The following is a 17,453-nucleotide window of genomic DNA, read 5'->3' as shown; positions in this document are numbered from 1 at the left end:
ATGTAATTTTCTTAACCTATCAGACAGTTCTACTTGTTTTAATACAAGCATTTACCCACTTTGTAATTATAACTACGTTACGAATGATTATTGATCAAAATGGAATTGTGTTAATATTACCAGTAGCCATTTCTATAATTGACAAATAAAAGAGAGAATTTGGTTTAAAAAAAAGAAGAAGAAGAAAGAACTAATGTTCTGTTTCCCAGTGCTAGCGTTAATAAAGTGCCTTTGAGGAGATTTAAAAATATTGAGATGTATACCTTGTATAAAGAGATAGCCTAAAAATATCACAATCTAATAATTTTAAGTCCGTATCGCCCAGCCCTACCTTTTTATACATAACATTAACTGCTTGTAAGGTGTATGTTCTGGTCTGAATGGTAACAGCCCTTTCCTACATTGCTACTAACACATCATCGCTCTACACAATTATTGCATTTGAATATGTATGAAGATGCTGTTAAGCTGCAATCTGCCTTCTGTATGTAACGTCACAATACCTAGTATAAAAGCCTTTGGATCTCAATGTATGTATGTTTTTAAGATAGGGGGATGTATTCACGTGTAATACAAGAAATAGGTGATGTATTGAGAAATTCCTCTGTCACAATGTTTGTAATTTTCTTTTAACCAAAAAAATAGTTTTAGATTATTTTCTTAAATTGCAGAACCTACTTGTCAAATTAAGGAATAACATAATAATCAGTAACATCTTCACAACCATGGAAAATTATACGATGTTGCCAATGGTTCATAAGTTGCAACACTGTTGACAATGACCTAATACACACAGAGATATTAAAAGGATAAATGCTTTGGTACAAATGGTTAGGCATGAACTCTGACAGATAACAAAAACATATAGTCTTTATATGCTGTTTTAAAGAGAATCATGTTTAAATTGCAATAATTTAGATTATTAAAATCTGGGAGCAGACTGAGTGTATTTTTGTTATGTAACCATATGTTACTATTGTATGCTATAGTTGAGTGACATACCAGACACAGCCTTGTGACTGTCATCTCTTTAGGTCACATTACAATAGTTAAAAATTACTTATTGTTGTGCTTTTCCACAGATTATTGTGTTTAGACATAGTAACAGTTTCACGCAATGCACCATGGAAGTGGATCACAGAATATGCAACGACAGCTTCAGAGATCCAAGTCTGTCAGTGGGGCTGAAGCAGAGGAGCAGCAGCCCACCATGGCAGTCACACAGCAACAAGCTACAGTTAACCACCCTCAATCTCCTGTGACCACATTTTCCTCTGCTGCTAGCCCTTCAGCCCCCCAGTCTCCCAATTATCAGATAATCATGAGTCGTAGTCCAGTCACCGGCCAGAACATGAACATCACATTACAAAATGTGGGACAGATGGTGACTGGTAACCAGCAGATCACCCTAACCCCACTTCCCATCCAGAACCCAGCATCCCCTGGCTTCCAGCATACTACATCTCAGTGGAGGTTCGACCATACTCCATCCTCCTATATCCAGGTCACCTCGCCTGTGCCACAGCCCATGCAACCCCAAAGTCCCACCCAGCACAGCCCAGTCCCTCTGCAAGGCGTGACAAGGCCTGGAGCGCCTGCAGCAGCATTGAGTGTGTGTGGACAGAGTCCAACGCGATTTGTTGAAGCTGGTATGTTAGTGCGGCAAATCAGTTTAGGCAGTCCATCCGGCAGTGGCCACTTTGTTTACCAGGAGGGAACAGGACTGGCCCAGATTGCCCCAGCCACACCCGGCCAGGTACAGCTGGCCTCTCCAGGAGCACCAGGCTCTGTGAGGGAACGTCGGCTCTCTCAGCCTCACTCACAGACTGGAGGCACCATCCACCACCTCGGACCTCAAAGTCCTGTGGCCACTGGTACTGCTCTCCCAACTCTGGGCAGTCCTGGTCACATCACCACCTCCAACCTACCTCCACAGATCAGCAGTATCATTCAAGGACAGCTGGCACGCCCTATGATATTTGAGAAGACATCGCAGGGTGTGGTTGCAGGAGTAGGAACCACAGCCACACCTTCATTCAGTATACCCTCCTCCATTCCACCCTCGAGCCCATCCCTCACCAGTCCACCCCAAGGGATCCCCAACAACCCCCTTGCACCCACCAGCATGGCCGTGGCCACAGTGAAGAAGCAGGTCCCCAAGAAGTTAGAGGAAATTGCTCCTTCTACACCAGAAATTGCTCAGCTGAGAAAACAGTGCTTGGAGCACCACACCAAGAAGATGGAGAGCCTGAAAGAAGTGTTCAAAGAATACCTGATTGAGCTTTTCTTTCTGCAGCACCTACAAGGGAACATGATGGACTATGTGGCTTTTAAGAAGAAGCCCTGTGTTCCCTTGTATACTTACTTGAGACAGAACGACTTGGACCTTGAAGATGAGGAGGAAGAGGAGGAACAGTCCGAGGTCATTAATGATGAGGTATCACATTGACTTGTTCTTAGCATGAGATCAAGTATGAATTTTAACATCAGATAACTATCCGTTCATTTCGTCCAATGAACATCGTTTGTGTTTCAAAACTGTTGTCTTTTTCAGGTAAAGGTTGTTACTGGAAAGGATGGCCAAGCAGTGACACCAGTTGCCATAGCAACACAGCTTCCACCTAATGTTTCTGCAGCGTTTTCTGTTCAGCAGCAGTTTCAGGTGATAGAGGCAACACTTGATTAAGCACTTATTACAATGAAATGATCTATTATTTCTCTTTTCAATGCTACTGAGAGTTTTTTATAGCTAATCCTTTACTAATTCCTTGAGGGTTTTTTTGCAGGGACACCAAGGGACTTCTGCTGGCAGCATTACAAACCCTGGAGACATGGATGCCTTTAAGAGGCAACAGGCCATGGTGCAAGCAGGTAGGGCAAGGATCGTAGACTTCAGTCTCTCTTATGTTGCTTTGTTTCCTCCCCGTTTGCTTTGTTTTCTGTTTCTTTTCTTTTCTCCCTCTAATTGCTTCTGCTTTTAGATATTTGGCATCCTCTACTAGCGCTCTGTGTTGAAGTCTTAACCCGAGGAAGGAGAGGTGACCTGTAAGGTCTTACGAAGGTCATTGCTCTGTGCCGAGTGCTTTGTTTTGCGTTATGAGGGTATTGTGTGTTTTAAATCCCAGATCAGGCTAAGAGGTCCCGGATTGAAGTTGGTCGCCATGGGCTAATTTTCCAGCATCCTGGTGTACCTCCTTTAGGATCACCTGGCGTTCCACTCCAGCAGCTTATGCCAACTGCGCAAGGTAGGAGTGCTACTACCAGGCCGTTCTTTGTACTGTTCGATGCTGCTGGACGTAGCCCCTTCCTCAAACTAAGGAGATTTAAAAAAAACTGAATCACAACATTCATCTTCTACAAACAAACTTCAAGCAGCATCAACAAACAGATCTTCATCCATGTGCTGGATTTCTCAGCAGTCCACAGGAAGTTCAGGCTTAGCTGTACCAACACCAGCTCTCTCTGTCAGGATAAATGGGGAAGAAGACAATCCAAGTCTGAAGAAGAGTAGCCACTCGATGGGAAGATGCCATGTCTTATTTGATTTTCCTTTTTTGTTTTGACTGTTGATCACCCGTCGTTATCCATCTCTTCTTTTCTGAAGTTTGTTCCTGTTCGTCATCTTTATTTGGACAGACCTTCCCGTGCTGATGGAGTTTCATCTTATTTGGAAGTGGATCACAGAAAGTGGGAACCCTGTGGGAATAAATTCACTTTCCAATGGGTTTTGCTTGTTTTCCCATTTTATGAATCCACGTGTCATACGTCCTTTTGGTTTCCCATTCTCATTCTTTCACAAGTCTTTCCCACTCCGATTGTTCATCCTTGCATCATCAACGGGAATTCAAAATCATCGATCTTAAAATTCATATGTTGCGTCCTCAAGAGTGTCTTTTTTTACTTCATGTTCACATTTCGTTGATTTCCTTCCATGTTATTTCATGGCATTTTGTTCTGACTTGGCTTCTTTCCCTCAGTCTAAGTAGGAGGGGAATCATGTGGAGGAGTTGCGTTCACGGCGCAGGTTTTTGCGATTGTGGTGGTGTGGGTGTGTCAGGGCCAGGTGTTGATGGCGTCTAGGCAAGGTGGTGTGGCGTGCAGGGAGGTAAGGCAGGTGCTGCTTTAGTGTGCACAGCTCCGCTCAGGCCTGCTGTCTGCAAGACCCCATGTGTGTCCTTTTGCTCACCTCTGTGCTTTGTCGCTTTGTGCGGCATCCAGATGCCTTGGTTACCGCTAGAATGACATCGCTTCATGCATGCCAACATATGGTGTTTTTGTGAGTGTCTGCTCGTTGTCTTTATTTCCCCTTTCTTCTCCCTGTATTTTTTAATCAGAAGTTGTTTTTTTTTTCATTTTCCTTTATAACATTTCTATTTTTCCTCTCTAAAAACCTCTCTTATTGCATGTATAATTTCTGATGTTTTTAACCATATTCTCTCAACATTTGAAATGCAATATTTTGGTTTTGCATTAATCAAAGTAGTATTTTATTTGAGAGACATGTAGATTCTCACATTGATTTCATTTCTTCTGTAATCATTTTGCTGTATGACTTTCATTAGTTTCCACTCTGATCATCAAGAAGTAGTAAAATACTGTTGATTCATAAAGTACATCTAGTTCAAGGCTTTGAGGAGCTCTAATAGCTGAAGCTCAAACTGTCCTTTAAAATTTGAAATTACTATTTCATTATCTACTTACTAGCTTCAGAAATAAGTAACTAGTTTAAAGGGGTCTCTCACATATATATTAAGGAGAAGCTACCACTTAATGGTAATTAAAACCTTCCTATTCATGGAAGAGCACAAAAAACATTCACAAAACACTTCACTTAAGATGAAAAGATTTACTGCTTGATTTTTACCGTCTTTCTTTGTGTTGCTCTCTATACCACCCCTTTGTTTGTCCTATAATTTGATCACTATGTGTACAGGCGGGATGCCGCCTACTCCTCAAGCAGTCCAGATTGCAGGACAGAAGCAGAACCAACAACAATACGACCCATCCAAAGGACCTCCAGTGCAGAATGCGGCCAGCCTGCACACCCCTCCTCCCCAGCTGCCGGGCAGATTGGCCCAAGGTGCTCTCCCTATGGCAGGCCTGTCCATGACACTCACTCAGCAGGCTCAGTTAGTGGAGAACACAGCTCAGCCTGGTGGTCAGCTCCAGGCACAGGTGAAGGTGCAGGCAGGTGGGCCGGTCCTGGCCACAGTAAACCCCCACACACAGCTCCAGGCCCAACTTCAGCAGCAAATGCAGCCGGGTCTTCATCTCCAGTTGCAGCCCCAGCAGCAACAATCTCAGGCAGTACTACAGCCTGGACAAGCTGTGAGTTTACTTAAAACCATACAAATAAAGTTTTCATTCATGTCTGTGACTAAATGATGATACTGCAGGTTGCCCCATTAATATTTTTTCTCCTTCCATTATAGACGGTGGCACTTGCTCGCCCTGGTACAGAATCAAACCAGACAGTTCAGAGGATTATGACCAACTCAATACCCATGACATCCATGTCTCCTGCACCCCTTCCTGCCCCCAATTCTGTTCCAACACCCCATACTGCAAGTCCGCTCCGCCCCCTCAGCTCCAACATTAACCCAAGCACCCAGTCCAAACTGACTGGAACCAATGGCATATCTCCAGTCAAAGTTGGTGGCTTTGGTCAAAGTGCAACCATGCAGTCCTCACAGGAGGGTTCTCAAGATAAGCAAGTGGAGCAGGCCAAACTGGTGAGTTCCCAAGAGCGCTCAGTTTTCACTTTTGATTCTCTCTGACCAGTCAGTGTCTTATCTCCACCTTCTAGTATCAGCTCAGCTCACTTGGAACCTTTTTGACAATCGAAAAGCATGAAGAACCCTTCCAAGTTTGTTGAGTTGAGATGTGCCATATACCATGCACTGGAAATGGAGCTTTAGGATCTTCAGTACTGTATTTTTCAAACTTTTTCTCAATTGAGGAAAGGTGTATAATTTAATTGAAAAAAAAAGAATTGTCAATGTTTGAATTCTGTTTTGTTTTGTGCATTGTGATGTATTGGGGTTTGTTTTTTGAGGTTTTAATTAGTGGGTTCCACACCCTATCTCTTATTGGAGGCAACTGAAACAGAGATGAAAATTCTTGATTTCTATGCTCATGATACATTGTGTTCCTTTTTCCCAGGAGAGTCAAGTGCATCAGCGCATCTCAGAGCTAAGGAAGGAGGGCCAGTGGTCAGCCAGTAGACTCCCCAAGCTTGTGGAAGCCTCACGTCCAAAGTCCCACTGGGATTACCTCCTGGAAGAGATGCAGTGGATGGCAGCTGACTTTGCCCAGGAGAGGAGATGGAAAGAGGCTGCTGCTAAGAAGGTATGACCGAGACAGAATAATTTACATAGAGAAATGTAAAATTACGCATCAACACAACAGAAAGAGGAGTTGCTGACAAAAGTGATGTCCTGTTGAAACTGTCTCATGTCTATCCTACAGCTTGTTCGCACATGTGCTCGTTACCATCAAGAGCAGAAGAAAAGTGAAGAGAGGTCAAAGAAAGAGAGAGAAGTTCATCTTCGTCATATTGCCAGCACAATTGCCCGAGAGGTGGAATTCTTCTGGGCAAACATTGAGCAGGTGTGTTTATTTATTTATTTTTATATTTATCTTTACTATGAAACACTGTCATGAAATATAATTATTAAGTGTGTTTTTTTTTTTTACCAGATTTAATAAGGTATTTTTTTCTGCCAGGTTGTGGAAATTAAACTCCAGTTTGAAATTTATGAGAAGAGGCTGAAAGCGCTCAGCTTACAAAAGGCCTCAGCCAAAGGTACGTCTCACTGAGCACATGCCAAAAATAAAACACTATACATTTGCTCTGTATCACGAATTCTTACTTTCTCATCCACTGGCCGCAGTTCAAAGCTAAATCATGCTGATCTACCTCACCTGTAACTCCTTTTTTAATAACTAGATTTTGTATTAAACATAAATAACTTGTGTTACAGTACCTGGACAGTTAACAGGAGGGAAAGCTGATAAAGAGGTGTGTGATGCGTTAACACTTCAATAATTGACTTCAAAAATGCAAAAGTTATATCTTATTTATATATTTTTAATCAATATATATTTTTCCTTTTATAGGAGGTGGCAACTTCATCTAGAAAAAGGAAATTAAGTTTGTCTTTGGTTGATGAACACGGTATGTCTCAAAACTGTCAAAGTTCAAATGTTAAAAAAAGCTAATAATAACATTGATATTTTAAGGTCCTGTACAGTTAGTACTATACACTGCAAAATTATTTGCAACTGCTCATTATTTGTCTTTTTCTTTTGGTCCCAGATGAAGAGAGCACCATAGAGGAACAGGAGGCCATGGAGGGGGAAGCAGACCACAAAGCAGAGCTGGTTGACCTGGCCAAAGATGGTACGCATTTATTTAACTTTCATATCTATGCGTATGTGGAGAAGCAGAATTAAACAGGAGAAATGAATTTATTTTGAAACCCCATTTTTGTGATATTGTCTTGTACATAACATACAGTATATTCAGATAATCAGTAAACTTTCCCACTAGGGTACACAGTAAGTACTGGCACTCGATATGGTTGGCAGTTATGTTACCTAAACATTAGATTTGCTAAGAGTAACCTAATCTAAACTGAAAATTGCTGATTATAGACAGATGTCACATAAATTATGTGAACACATCATGTTACTTATTATTGTTAGTAAACCTGTTTTATGCTACTGTTGCCCATAATGCTGAGTTTTGTGGTAACATTTGGTATTCACACTGTGACAATATTCCCAGGCAGTATAGCATTCTCTTTTATTAACAAATTACAAATTAATACAAAATATTACACTTTTTTTATTTTTGCTGCTAAGTTAAATATACCATACACGCACCTGGATTGCTTGTCTTTGTTTCTGCATTGCTTGCTCTAATGCGTTATATTTTGCTTTTAGCTGAGATGCCTCTTGATGCTTTGAAGAAGCAGTATGCTGGCGCCTACGCTGACGGCTTTGAGTGGCCTCAGCCGAGTCCTCATAGTGATGACGAGGACATGGAAGAGACTGGAGGTACCTTTGTATTTAAAAAATGAAACTGTCATGTTTGTCCTCATCCTCCCATTTTAACCAACTCTTGTGAACTGCGTGATGAAAATAGTTGATATTCTTTATTTTTTCCAGAAATGGAGTGTCCTGCAGGCAGTCCACCTGAGGCGGTGTTGATTGATTCCCTGCTTAGTATGGACCAATATCAAGGTGCTGATAAAGCCACTTCCTCTGACTCTGATGGGAAGCCTGCTAGAGACATAGCTGAAGTGGCTGCTGCCACAGAGCTCATCCTACCCAAGGGCAGCTTCAGGACCACTTCCTCAGTAAGACACACACACAGATACGCACACATATACGCAAAATAAAAAGATGTCTGTCATCATTTTTCAACTGCTCTTTTAACAGACGCGCAGCCCAGCTCCTTTTCTACTGCATGGATCACTGCGAGAGTATCAGCAAATTGGTGTGGACTGGCTGGTAAACCTTCACAAGAAGCACCTCAATGGCATCCTTGCAGATGAGACAGGCCTCGGCAAGACTGTACAGACAGTGGCTTACATGGCCCAGTTAGCCGGCCAAGAGGGTATGCCTCTGTTCAAAGAAATGATTTATTGATTGTGAATATTTTTATTGTTCTTACTGTGTAAAAGTGAGTGTCATAAAGACATAGTCTGTTTTTTTCCACAGGGATTTGGGGACCCCACCTTATTGTCGTAAGGACGTGCAAGTTGCTAAATTGGGAGGTGGAGTTCAAACGCTGGTGTCCTGGCCTTAAGATCCTCCTGTACCTCGGAAACAGAAGGGAGCGCAGATCTAAGAGAACGGTAGCTTTGCTGTATTCAAACAATGCATTTTGGCAACATCACTCAATATAGAAGTGATAAATGTAATAGCATATTCTCTGATCATCTTAATATTAATATTGACAGTGGTGGGGGGAAGCCAACAGCTTCCATGTTTGCATAACATCCTACAAGCTGCTGATGAAAGACCAGAGCCATTTTCTGAGGAGAAGGTGGAGGCACCTGGTCCTGGACGAGGTGCAGCTCATCAAAAACATGACTGAGAAACACTGGGAAACAATCTTCGCTCTAAGAAGGTGAGCAGGGTGATAAACATTAATTCCAGTCTCTCAAGAATCAGGATTAGATTTTTTTTACTTTTTTTTAATCTGTGCTCTCACATGTGGATCACATAAGCTTTTTTTTTTTTTTCTGTTGATCACAGCATTAAGAGCTGTCAGGGAGTGATGGATATCTATTTGCGACTAGTTTTGGGCAAACAGTTTAACTCATGAGACTATTTTCATTCCAAGGATTTTTGTTTTTCTTGTTAAATCAATATTATATATTATATATAATATATAATAATATTGTGCCAGATGCTTCTGACAAGGCTCTGATGACAAACTGGTGCATTTCTGTGCATCTTACAGTGAGCAGAGGATTCTCCTCATCAACACTCCTCTTCAGAATACTCTAAAGGAGTTGTGGACCCTGATCCACTTCCTCTTGCCAGGAATCACCAGGTCCTACTCTGACTTCCCTGTTAAGGCAGGCACCGACCAGAACCAGGACTACTGCCACAAACTGGTCATCCGCCTGCACAGGGTGGGTATAGCGCCTGCAAATTCCTCTGACTCTTAAACTGCGCCACATTAAAATTCAGAAACATGATTGATTATTGCCTCACTTGCGATTTTTGCACATATTATAATCTTACTCCTAACTTTAGATGATCCAGCCTTTCATCCTGAAGCGCTCTAAAAGGGATGTGGAGAAACAGCTGCCCAAGAAGTACGAGCATATCCTCAAGTGCCGTCTCTCCACCAGACAGAAGAGCCTTTACGAGGATATCCTCACTCAGCCAGGGTGAGATATTTGCTCCACATGGATAGTTATATTGTGATATCAAAGTAAGGTTTTCACTGGCACAGAGTGGGATATTTGATCATCTCACTATGGATGCATTGGGCTTTACACAGGTACTGGAGTTTTATGACATGCTAGAACTAGAATTCACACTCTGTACAGTAAATCAGGGCATATCTTATTGTTTACAAATGAATCACTGTTTTTCAACACTAGTACCAAAAAAAATGATTTACGATCATGTCTTTCATCTGAATGTGCTCCTGTAGGGCTCAGGAGGCGCTGAAGACAGGTCATTTTGTCAGCGTGCTTCAAGTCTTGATGCAGTTACAGAGGGTGTGTAACCACCCTGAGCTGGTGGCGCCCAGGGAGACCAGCAGCTCCTACTACTGCTCTTCTCTGCAGTACAATGTCCCATCACTGGTGCTGGAAGCTCTTCAGAATGACTCACGCAAGGTAAACTTGTATACTTTGCACTACTGATGTGCATCAGCCTGCATGTTTGCTAGCCTTGTTTTACTGTCACTTAATAATTATGTGTTTACAACCTATTTGGCGAGTGTGTTTAAGTAATTTGTCAATATACAAAATATAAAGTATTTGGTGGTTTTTGAAATGTAAAGATTTTCTTGCCTTTCTTTGATTTATCACATTTATAATAGATATCTTGGATTATTAGCGTCATTGAACAGACAAAACAAGCTGTATTTATGACATTACTGTGGGCTCTGGCAACTTGTGGTTGGCATTTGACATTATTGTTTGACTTTTTAAACTTTAGATGGTTAATTGAATTAAAAGAATTACATGTCTGTTTCTTGTTTCAGCTCCTGCTTGTCTAGCATTCTTTTAATGTTACATAATTCATCTTGATTTTACACAATGAGCATATATTGAATGTGATTAAAAGACTAAATGTGATTATTGGTTTAAAAGAAAAACAACATTATTTTTCAGTCTGCATTGAGCGGCCTCCGGTGTCTTTTGTCTCATTTTTCTTCTAGATTGCAAACATGTCTATATTTGATCTGATCAATAACGAGAACAGACTGACACGATATCAGACCGAAGAGACGATCCCCAAACTAAAGATCACTCAGCAGCTCATTGAGGAGATCCACTCTGGTCCAGATCCACCGCCACGACCCAAGCCGTGTCCGATAAAACCCATGAGGTTAGCAATAAAATCACAAAGTAACTTGACATGGTTTATGTGGAGATTCATGGACTTTTTCAAAATGCTCTGAAATGTAAAACTAATATTGTAATATTGATATTCTGGCATCAAAACAACATAATCATTTTATTTCCTGATTAGATTGTTCCAGCCAGTGCAGTACGGGACAAAGCCAGAAGGTCGCCTGGCTGCCATCACAAGTACAGCAGGCCAGCGTCCTCCAACGAGCTCTCCCACTACTAGCACCTCTGCTTCCACCACCAACCAGTCAGCGCCGACCAGGGGCAAGTCCCCTGTCACCACTGCAACTACGACAACCACCTCTCATGGTAAGATCATTTAAAGAGTAGTGCTCAGTAAAGGACAGGAAGTTTTGTTTTAATAGTGTATAAAGAATTTAGATGGTGTCATCTAACATCAAAACTTAACCACCCATAGTTGTTTTGGTGGCACCTTTACCTAATTTGCTTATAATGGTTTTAACCTTGTGTTACATACTGTTAATGCTGCATGATTTTGACGCTGTTTTGGATTTTAAGAACCTAATTTACTTTGTCGTGCTTAAAAAAACATTCAAGCTTGCCCATTCTATCATAGACTGTAAAACATGTGTTCATATTTATGCACAGTGCAGCACATTAAAAAAAGTTAATTCCCTCTCCTACAATTTAGAGGCTTGGGACACTGTCACTGGCAAGTTTCAGTGGTCACAGAGGCTTAATGTGTTTAGATTTCTTCTTTCATGCAGCAGTGGTGGGCTGGCCTCATTGGGTACTTTCTGCCGTTAAGGCGACTGAATACACCCACACAGATAAGACTGATGCTCTTGGGGTACACAACTACTGTTGCGGCAACTTTGTTCATGTCAGGTAAAACATTTTTCATCAATCAGACTGTTAGCAGTGATAGGGTGCACTGATTTTCGAGTTCTGTGTGATGCTGATGTTTAAAATAACAATTTGGCCCATTGCCAATAGCCGACAGCAATGTTTTTTGTTGTTGTATATTTTGTTTTTGTTGTTATTTATTCCCCTTATGTACCAGGGAGACAAAAAAAACTATTTTAAAGCTATTCAGCACAAATTAAATCATACAAATTTATGAAACAACCTTTAATGCAACCTTATTTGACATGAAAATAGCGTTGTTGTTTTTTCTTTAAAGTTTTAAAAATTTCTTCTTCAAACAGCTGTAATCATTCAAGCTTCTCAGCAAAGAGCTAAATTTTACAAGATACATTTGCACACAACATGATACTGTAAAAATTGATCTTCACTTCAGTTTTTACTGAATAGAGCTTGAACGCATCATAATGGAACTAGATGCCACCTCCCTGAGCTGTTAGATCCTGACACTGGCTGTTAAGAGCTAACGATATCTAGCTCTCCTCCTTTCAACCTGGATTTGTGTTTTACAATGAAGTGTTATCAGTGAGAGAAAAGGGTCTGGACCCTTCCGCGACGATAGTGAGTTTACTTTGTCTTTTTGTCCCAAAAGTATCCCAGGAAAGATGTGTGTTCATCCCTAATACCTTATCAGGTGTCCCTGGGATGGCAGGATGTCATTAGTCTTGAGCCCTGCTTTTTAGCCTGCACAAAGTGAATCTGACACAAAAAAACAAACATTGGTCACTGTCATCCATGAATGTCATTTTATTTTAATTTATTGGCCATTGGCAGTCAACAAGGTGAATATCTGCTAATAGTGATGTTTGGTTAATAAATCAGTGCATCCCTAGCAGTGATCAGTCTGTCTGTTAATAATCAATAACGTGTAATTTAGCTTGCTGTGTTGGCCCACTACTGCTGAGTGATTTATATGGAGGAAATTGTGTGATCATACTGATAATTTGACTAAATATTGGGTTACCCCTAACATGCAGTCCCATACCCCATTGCCTTGTACTTCACAGTGGTTGGAACAGCTACTCAGAGAGCCCAGACTACCCCTCCTGTCAGCAGCAGCAGCAACAGTGCCACCTCCACTGTAGCCTCCTCTGGGAACAGTGGTGTTGGGCAGCATGTGTTGGGGGCTGCCTCTGTGGCCTTGGGCCAGACCCTAGCTGGCACAGTTGTGGGATCTATAGCTCCCGTCGGCCAGCCTGCATTAGCACAGGTCCCCAGACCAGCTCTAGCCCCCAGCCATGCCATCCAGCCCAGCTTACTGTCCCAGAGGCTGGTTCTTACATCTCAGGCCCAGGCACGGTTGCCTAGTAAGTGGCCTCCCCTCCCTCTCAGCGTTTCCCCTCCACCTCTGGCACAACAGTATGGGCTGCTCTACACTGAGGCCTTTACTTGAGGCACTGCTGATATGTGTTCAGTCTTCACTCCTCCAGAGATACAGCTTTGTGTATAGACTTAAACTTACAATGGCAGCAGCACTGGTGGTGCAGCAATGTTGCTCATGGCAGAGATGCCATGTATTATTAGTTATATGGATCATGATTAATAAAAGGTCCCTATAATATTAGATCTGTAGCCATATCAGCAGCATCTCCACAGCCTCAGCATTCTCCAGTTTCTTTCTCAAAACCTGCATGTACACTATGAATGACCCACCTATATTATATCACACATCACACTATTTAACTTAATTATTGTGTTCCCCCTTCTTTTTAATATTTTTTTCCTCCCAGTTTACTAATATTCTTTTGTCTCTTGCATCAGCCCAGCTGCAGGAAGCCCAAAGCTTTGGTTGTTTTTTGTTTTTTTTTTCTTTGCTGATGTTATGATTTCACTCTGATGTTGAGCGTCACTGTAAAGCATGTGGAAATGGTCCCACAGATAGCCAACCCTTTCCGCCTCAAATGTGAACAGAGAAACCTTTGCAGTAACAACACATAGTATCAGAAATCAGAATATAGATAAAGGGAAAACATTTCCAACTTTGTGTCACTTAAAATTGGAACTGAGAAGTACACTTCAGTTCAGAGGTTTTTGAACACAGTTGGCACTGGTATAAGATGACATAATTGTGTCTTGCATCTCGCTTAGGTTAAGACACATAAAAGCTGAAAGGAAATTTTTATTGTGGCCGAAGAAGTCATGCCATTTCCAAACTATTTGTGGTTAATTTTGAAAAAGTGACAATGTTTATGACTTTTGAATTTCTCATTTATACCTCTTTTTGTCATGTATATTTTCTAACTTAAGGGCCAATCAGACCAAGTGCATTACTTGGGCAGAAATGATTTAAAAGGGTGAAACCGGTGTTCAAAATTCATATGAATGACAAATGAAAACAATACAAAAATAATAATTGACTAATAGTGGTGTTCAAAGACTTTTATTGACAGGATGTCACTAATCCTCAAGTAAAGTTCCTCGAAGAAGGATCAAGTACACTGCTGTATGTATGTGTCTGTTTCAGGCTCTCTGTCTCACCTGAGGACTGCCCTTACAGCCATTTTCTTTCCCCTTCAGGGTTTGTAAAAATAGGAGCTGCTATGGTTTTGTTGTGGAGGGCGGCTGTGCTCGTTCCTCTGATTAATCCACCCTGGTTCTGCATGTCTTGTCTCTTTTTCACCCTTTAACTAACTGATCCAGAGCATATTGTTGTACCTGTTCAACTGACTGACATTTCACCTGACTTTTTAACGCTGTCTTTGATGATGTCTCTCTTCTTTCTGTCCATTGAAGGTGGAGACGTGGTAAAGATTGCCCAGCTGGCCAACATAGCAGGCAGTCAGAATCGTATCTCCCAGCCGGAGACTCCTGTTACTCTGCAGTTTCAGGGTAACAAATTCACTTTGTCACCCAGCCAGCTCCGTCAGCTCACCACTGGACAGCCCTTGCAGCTCCAAGGTACACTCGGTAAAGTACAGCCCATTGTCACACTTTTATCTCAACATAATTCCCTCCTGTCATTCCTTTTATCACGGAGACCTTCATCTCAAATTATGGAGGCTTATTTATAAGTCCTCAAGGCGTTTAACGCATCCTGGTGCCCTAAAGCTTAAGATGCATGCCATGTAATTCCAACTGGATGTAAATCAATGAAAATTGTTTCTCACATAATGGTCAAGTGGGTCTTAACTGCCACTCTGGTCAGTATAAGGTTTTGGGAACACACCTGTTATATTTGTTTCTCAATATGTGTCATGGCTTTAGGCAACATCCTGCAGATTGTGTCAGCTCCTGGGCAGCAGATCATCAGGCCCCAAGGATCCATGGTGATGCAAACAATGCCACAAGCTGTCTCCGCCTCCAACGCCTCAGCTACACCTGGCACACCTCATCCTGCCCTGTCAACAGCCCAACAAGGTGACACAGTGAAAATATTGCATTATTATCTCTAATTTACTGTCCCTCAATCCACTATTTAGTAACATCACCTAGTACCCGTATATTGTTAGAACTGTGAAAGTGAATAAGTTTTTGAGGGGCTCCCCTGCCCCCAAAAAGTTTAACTCTGGCAATTTGCAATAGCACTGCTTTAATGAACTGATGCAGTTTTATCCTTCTATTGACATGCTTTATTTGTTTTTAAGCATTGGGTGTAACAACAAATGCCACATCAGCTCCCACCAAGCTCAATACTGCAGCCAACGCTGGTCCTCAGGTCAGTACATAACTTCAAAGAAAATGTTTTTGATGCCATGTTTCACTTTTTAGTAATCTGAAGTCAAAAGCATTTTACACCATGCAGACTAAATTTTTGAATGGAAATGAATAATCGTGGTTGTGTGCACCATCTCTCACTATAATCTTCAGGAGTCTTCGGAAGAAAAGACTCAGCAGGTGAAGGAGCGTTTGAGCCGCCTGTTTGAAGCAAATGAGCGACGCTGTAGCCGCAGAGTGCTGTATGGTTCAGACCTGCTGCAGGCGTGCACTTTGAGCACAGAGCCTGGTCACACTGCCCTGACTGCTGGAGGCTGGAGGTGGGTGGGCAGAGAGAGCTGCCTCAGGGCCCAGAGAACCTGCGTGGCTACCACTTCTACACTGCAGTCCACTCTGCTCTCTGTGGAGGACCGCCTGAAGGCTGCCAACAGCCTTATCAAGAGGTACTTCAGCTCAGTATTGAAGCCTCCTGAAGTCTATGTTGCACAATGTGTGTTTGAAGTCATCATAAAATATCTTATAAAGCCATGCATGTTGGTTATTTGTGGCTTACTAGAACTGCTTTGGTTTAGTAAAACAAACACTTTTTTGTAGTATTAAAAATTAGCATGATCTCTTTGACCATTTTGTAAAAGAAATAAACAACTCACCTTAGACAGTTTTTTTTATCACAATGCTTTTTATCACGTTTTATTTCTTAATCCAAATAATGATTGATTTTTGTCTTGTTTTTAGGCTGGTATGTGTGGTGCCTCCAACTGTAGCCCCACCTCCTCACCTGTATGCAGCCAATCCCCCGGTTCCCTACAGCCTTGAGCAGAAGTCGCTTCATCGTGGGCTGCAGGAGGTCTCTGCCCCCCACAGTGCCGACATCCACCACATGGCGTCCAGGCCTCTCCTCGGTTATTCTGACCTACAGCTCATGCAGATGGACTCAGGTTAGACCAACCTATATTTTTTTTGCACATTTTTTAATGCTGCATGCTTGGACTGCAACATTACGGACTTCATTATTGAATGTGTGAAATTAAACTAACTCAATTAATATTTATGTACAAACATCACTGTAATCCTACTGCCTACACAGAGTAAATGTCTCCCCATATTTGGCTTAATAAAGCTCTCCAAGCACTCTATCTCTTTTAGACAGGAAATGCATTGGCCTGTGAACACAATATTCTAATTTTATTAATCAGACACAGTGCTTAAATCATCTGTTCGTCTTAACAGTTCAAATGAAAAATTGGGGTAAGTAGGCTTTTTTCCATGCTCAGATCCAGTGTCCTCAACCAATGTAAATATTGTAAAAAGTGCAGAGACTACAGAGAAAAATGCACACAATTATATTTTATATAGTAACTGGTACTATACTCCTAAAATGAACCTTTCTCTGGTGATTTACCAAGGTTTACCTCAGCTGCAAACTGAAATATCCGACCATGCCAAGAATAATCGTTTCTGATATTTTCTTTTCCAAAGGTAAACTGGAAGCTCTTGCCATACTGCTACAGAAGCTTCGGTCAGACAGCCGCCGTGTCCTCATCTTTACTCAGATGGTGAAGATGCTCGACATCCTGGAGGCCTTCCTAGATTACAGACAGCTCACTTATGTGCGGGTCGATGAGAGCTACACTCCTGATGAACGAGAGGTAAAATCATCACCACCTACATTGTTTCTGACGAGCCAAGCAGGCCTCTTAGCTAAAAATCAAGTCAGCGTTACCGTCACCAAAAATGTGCCACAGTGTCACTGGAAATGATGCATATAATTATAGCAATAACTATTGTCATGAAGAATGATGGGGC

The 17,453-nt window shown here is 41.7% G+C and overlaps 1 protein-coding gene across 4 annotated transcripts in view; it reads left to right on the top strand.

Moving 5' to 3' along the window:
• The window catches only part of ep400 (E1A binding protein p400), a 31,299-nt gene that overhangs the window by 1,023 nt on the left and 12,823 nt on the right, over window positions 1-17,453 (top strand). For 2 of the 4 annotated variants that reach the window (XM_042488841.1, XM_042488840.1), the window contains exons 2-29: window positions 1,083-2,437; window positions 2,555-2,662; window positions 2,787-2,871; window positions 4,934-5,328; window positions 5,433-5,732; window positions 6,163-6,348; window positions 6,469-6,609; window positions 6,727-6,805; window positions 6,984-7,021; window positions 7,120-7,177; window positions 7,319-7,402; window positions 7,948-8,061; window positions 8,173-8,363; window positions 8,446-8,623; window positions 8,728-8,864; window positions 8,970-9,139; window positions 9,476-9,650; window positions 9,775-9,911; window positions 10,181-10,367; window positions 10,916-11,085; window positions 11,230-11,417; window positions 13,001-13,300; window positions 14,727-14,900; window positions 15,198-15,350; window positions 15,578-15,648; window positions 15,801-16,090; window positions 16,383-16,585; window positions 17,127-17,296. In XM_042488841.1, coding sequence (XP_042344775.1) covers window positions 1,118-2,437; window positions 2,555-2,662; window positions 2,787-2,871; window positions 4,934-5,328; window positions 5,433-5,732; window positions 6,163-6,348; window positions 6,469-6,609; window positions 6,727-6,805; window positions 6,984-7,021; window positions 7,120-7,177; window positions 7,319-7,402; window positions 7,948-8,061; window positions 8,173-8,363; window positions 8,446-8,623; window positions 8,728-8,864; window positions 8,970-9,139; window positions 9,476-9,650; window positions 9,775-9,911; window positions 10,181-10,367; window positions 10,916-11,085; window positions 11,230-11,417; window positions 13,001-13,300; window positions 14,727-14,900; window positions 15,198-15,350; window positions 15,578-15,648; window positions 15,801-16,090; window positions 16,383-16,585; window positions 17,127-17,296 — 5,802 coding nt within the window. In that variant the 5' untranslated portion in view covers window positions 1,083-1,117. The remainder of the gene's footprint in view (window positions 1-1,082; window positions 2,438-2,554; window positions 2,663-2,786; window positions 2,872-4,933; window positions 5,329-5,432; window positions 5,733-6,162; window positions 6,349-6,468; window positions 6,610-6,726; window positions 6,806-6,983; window positions 7,022-7,119; window positions 7,178-7,318; window positions 7,403-7,947; window positions 8,062-8,172; window positions 8,364-8,445; window positions 8,624-8,727; window positions 8,865-8,969; window positions 9,140-9,475; window positions 9,651-9,774; window positions 9,912-10,180; window positions 10,368-10,915; window positions 11,086-11,229; window positions 11,418-13,000; window positions 13,301-14,726; window positions 14,901-15,197; window positions 15,351-15,577; window positions 15,649-15,800; window positions 16,091-16,382; window positions 16,586-17,126; window positions 17,297-17,453) is intronic. The other 2 variants (XM_042488842.1, XM_042488843.1) reach the window with 2 other exon arrangements.

This window comes from Plectropomus leopardus, chromosome 6 (genome assembly GCF_008729295.1).
Source record: "Plectropomus leopardus isolate mb chromosome 6, YSFRI_Pleo_2.0, whole genome shotgun sequence".
In the NCBI taxonomy this organism is placed as follows: Eukaryota; Metazoa; Chordata; class Actinopteri; order Perciformes; family Serranidae; genus Plectropomus; species Plectropomus leopardus.
Note: the sequence above shows the minus strand (reverse complement) of the source record. Positions and strands in the feature narration are given on the sequence as shown.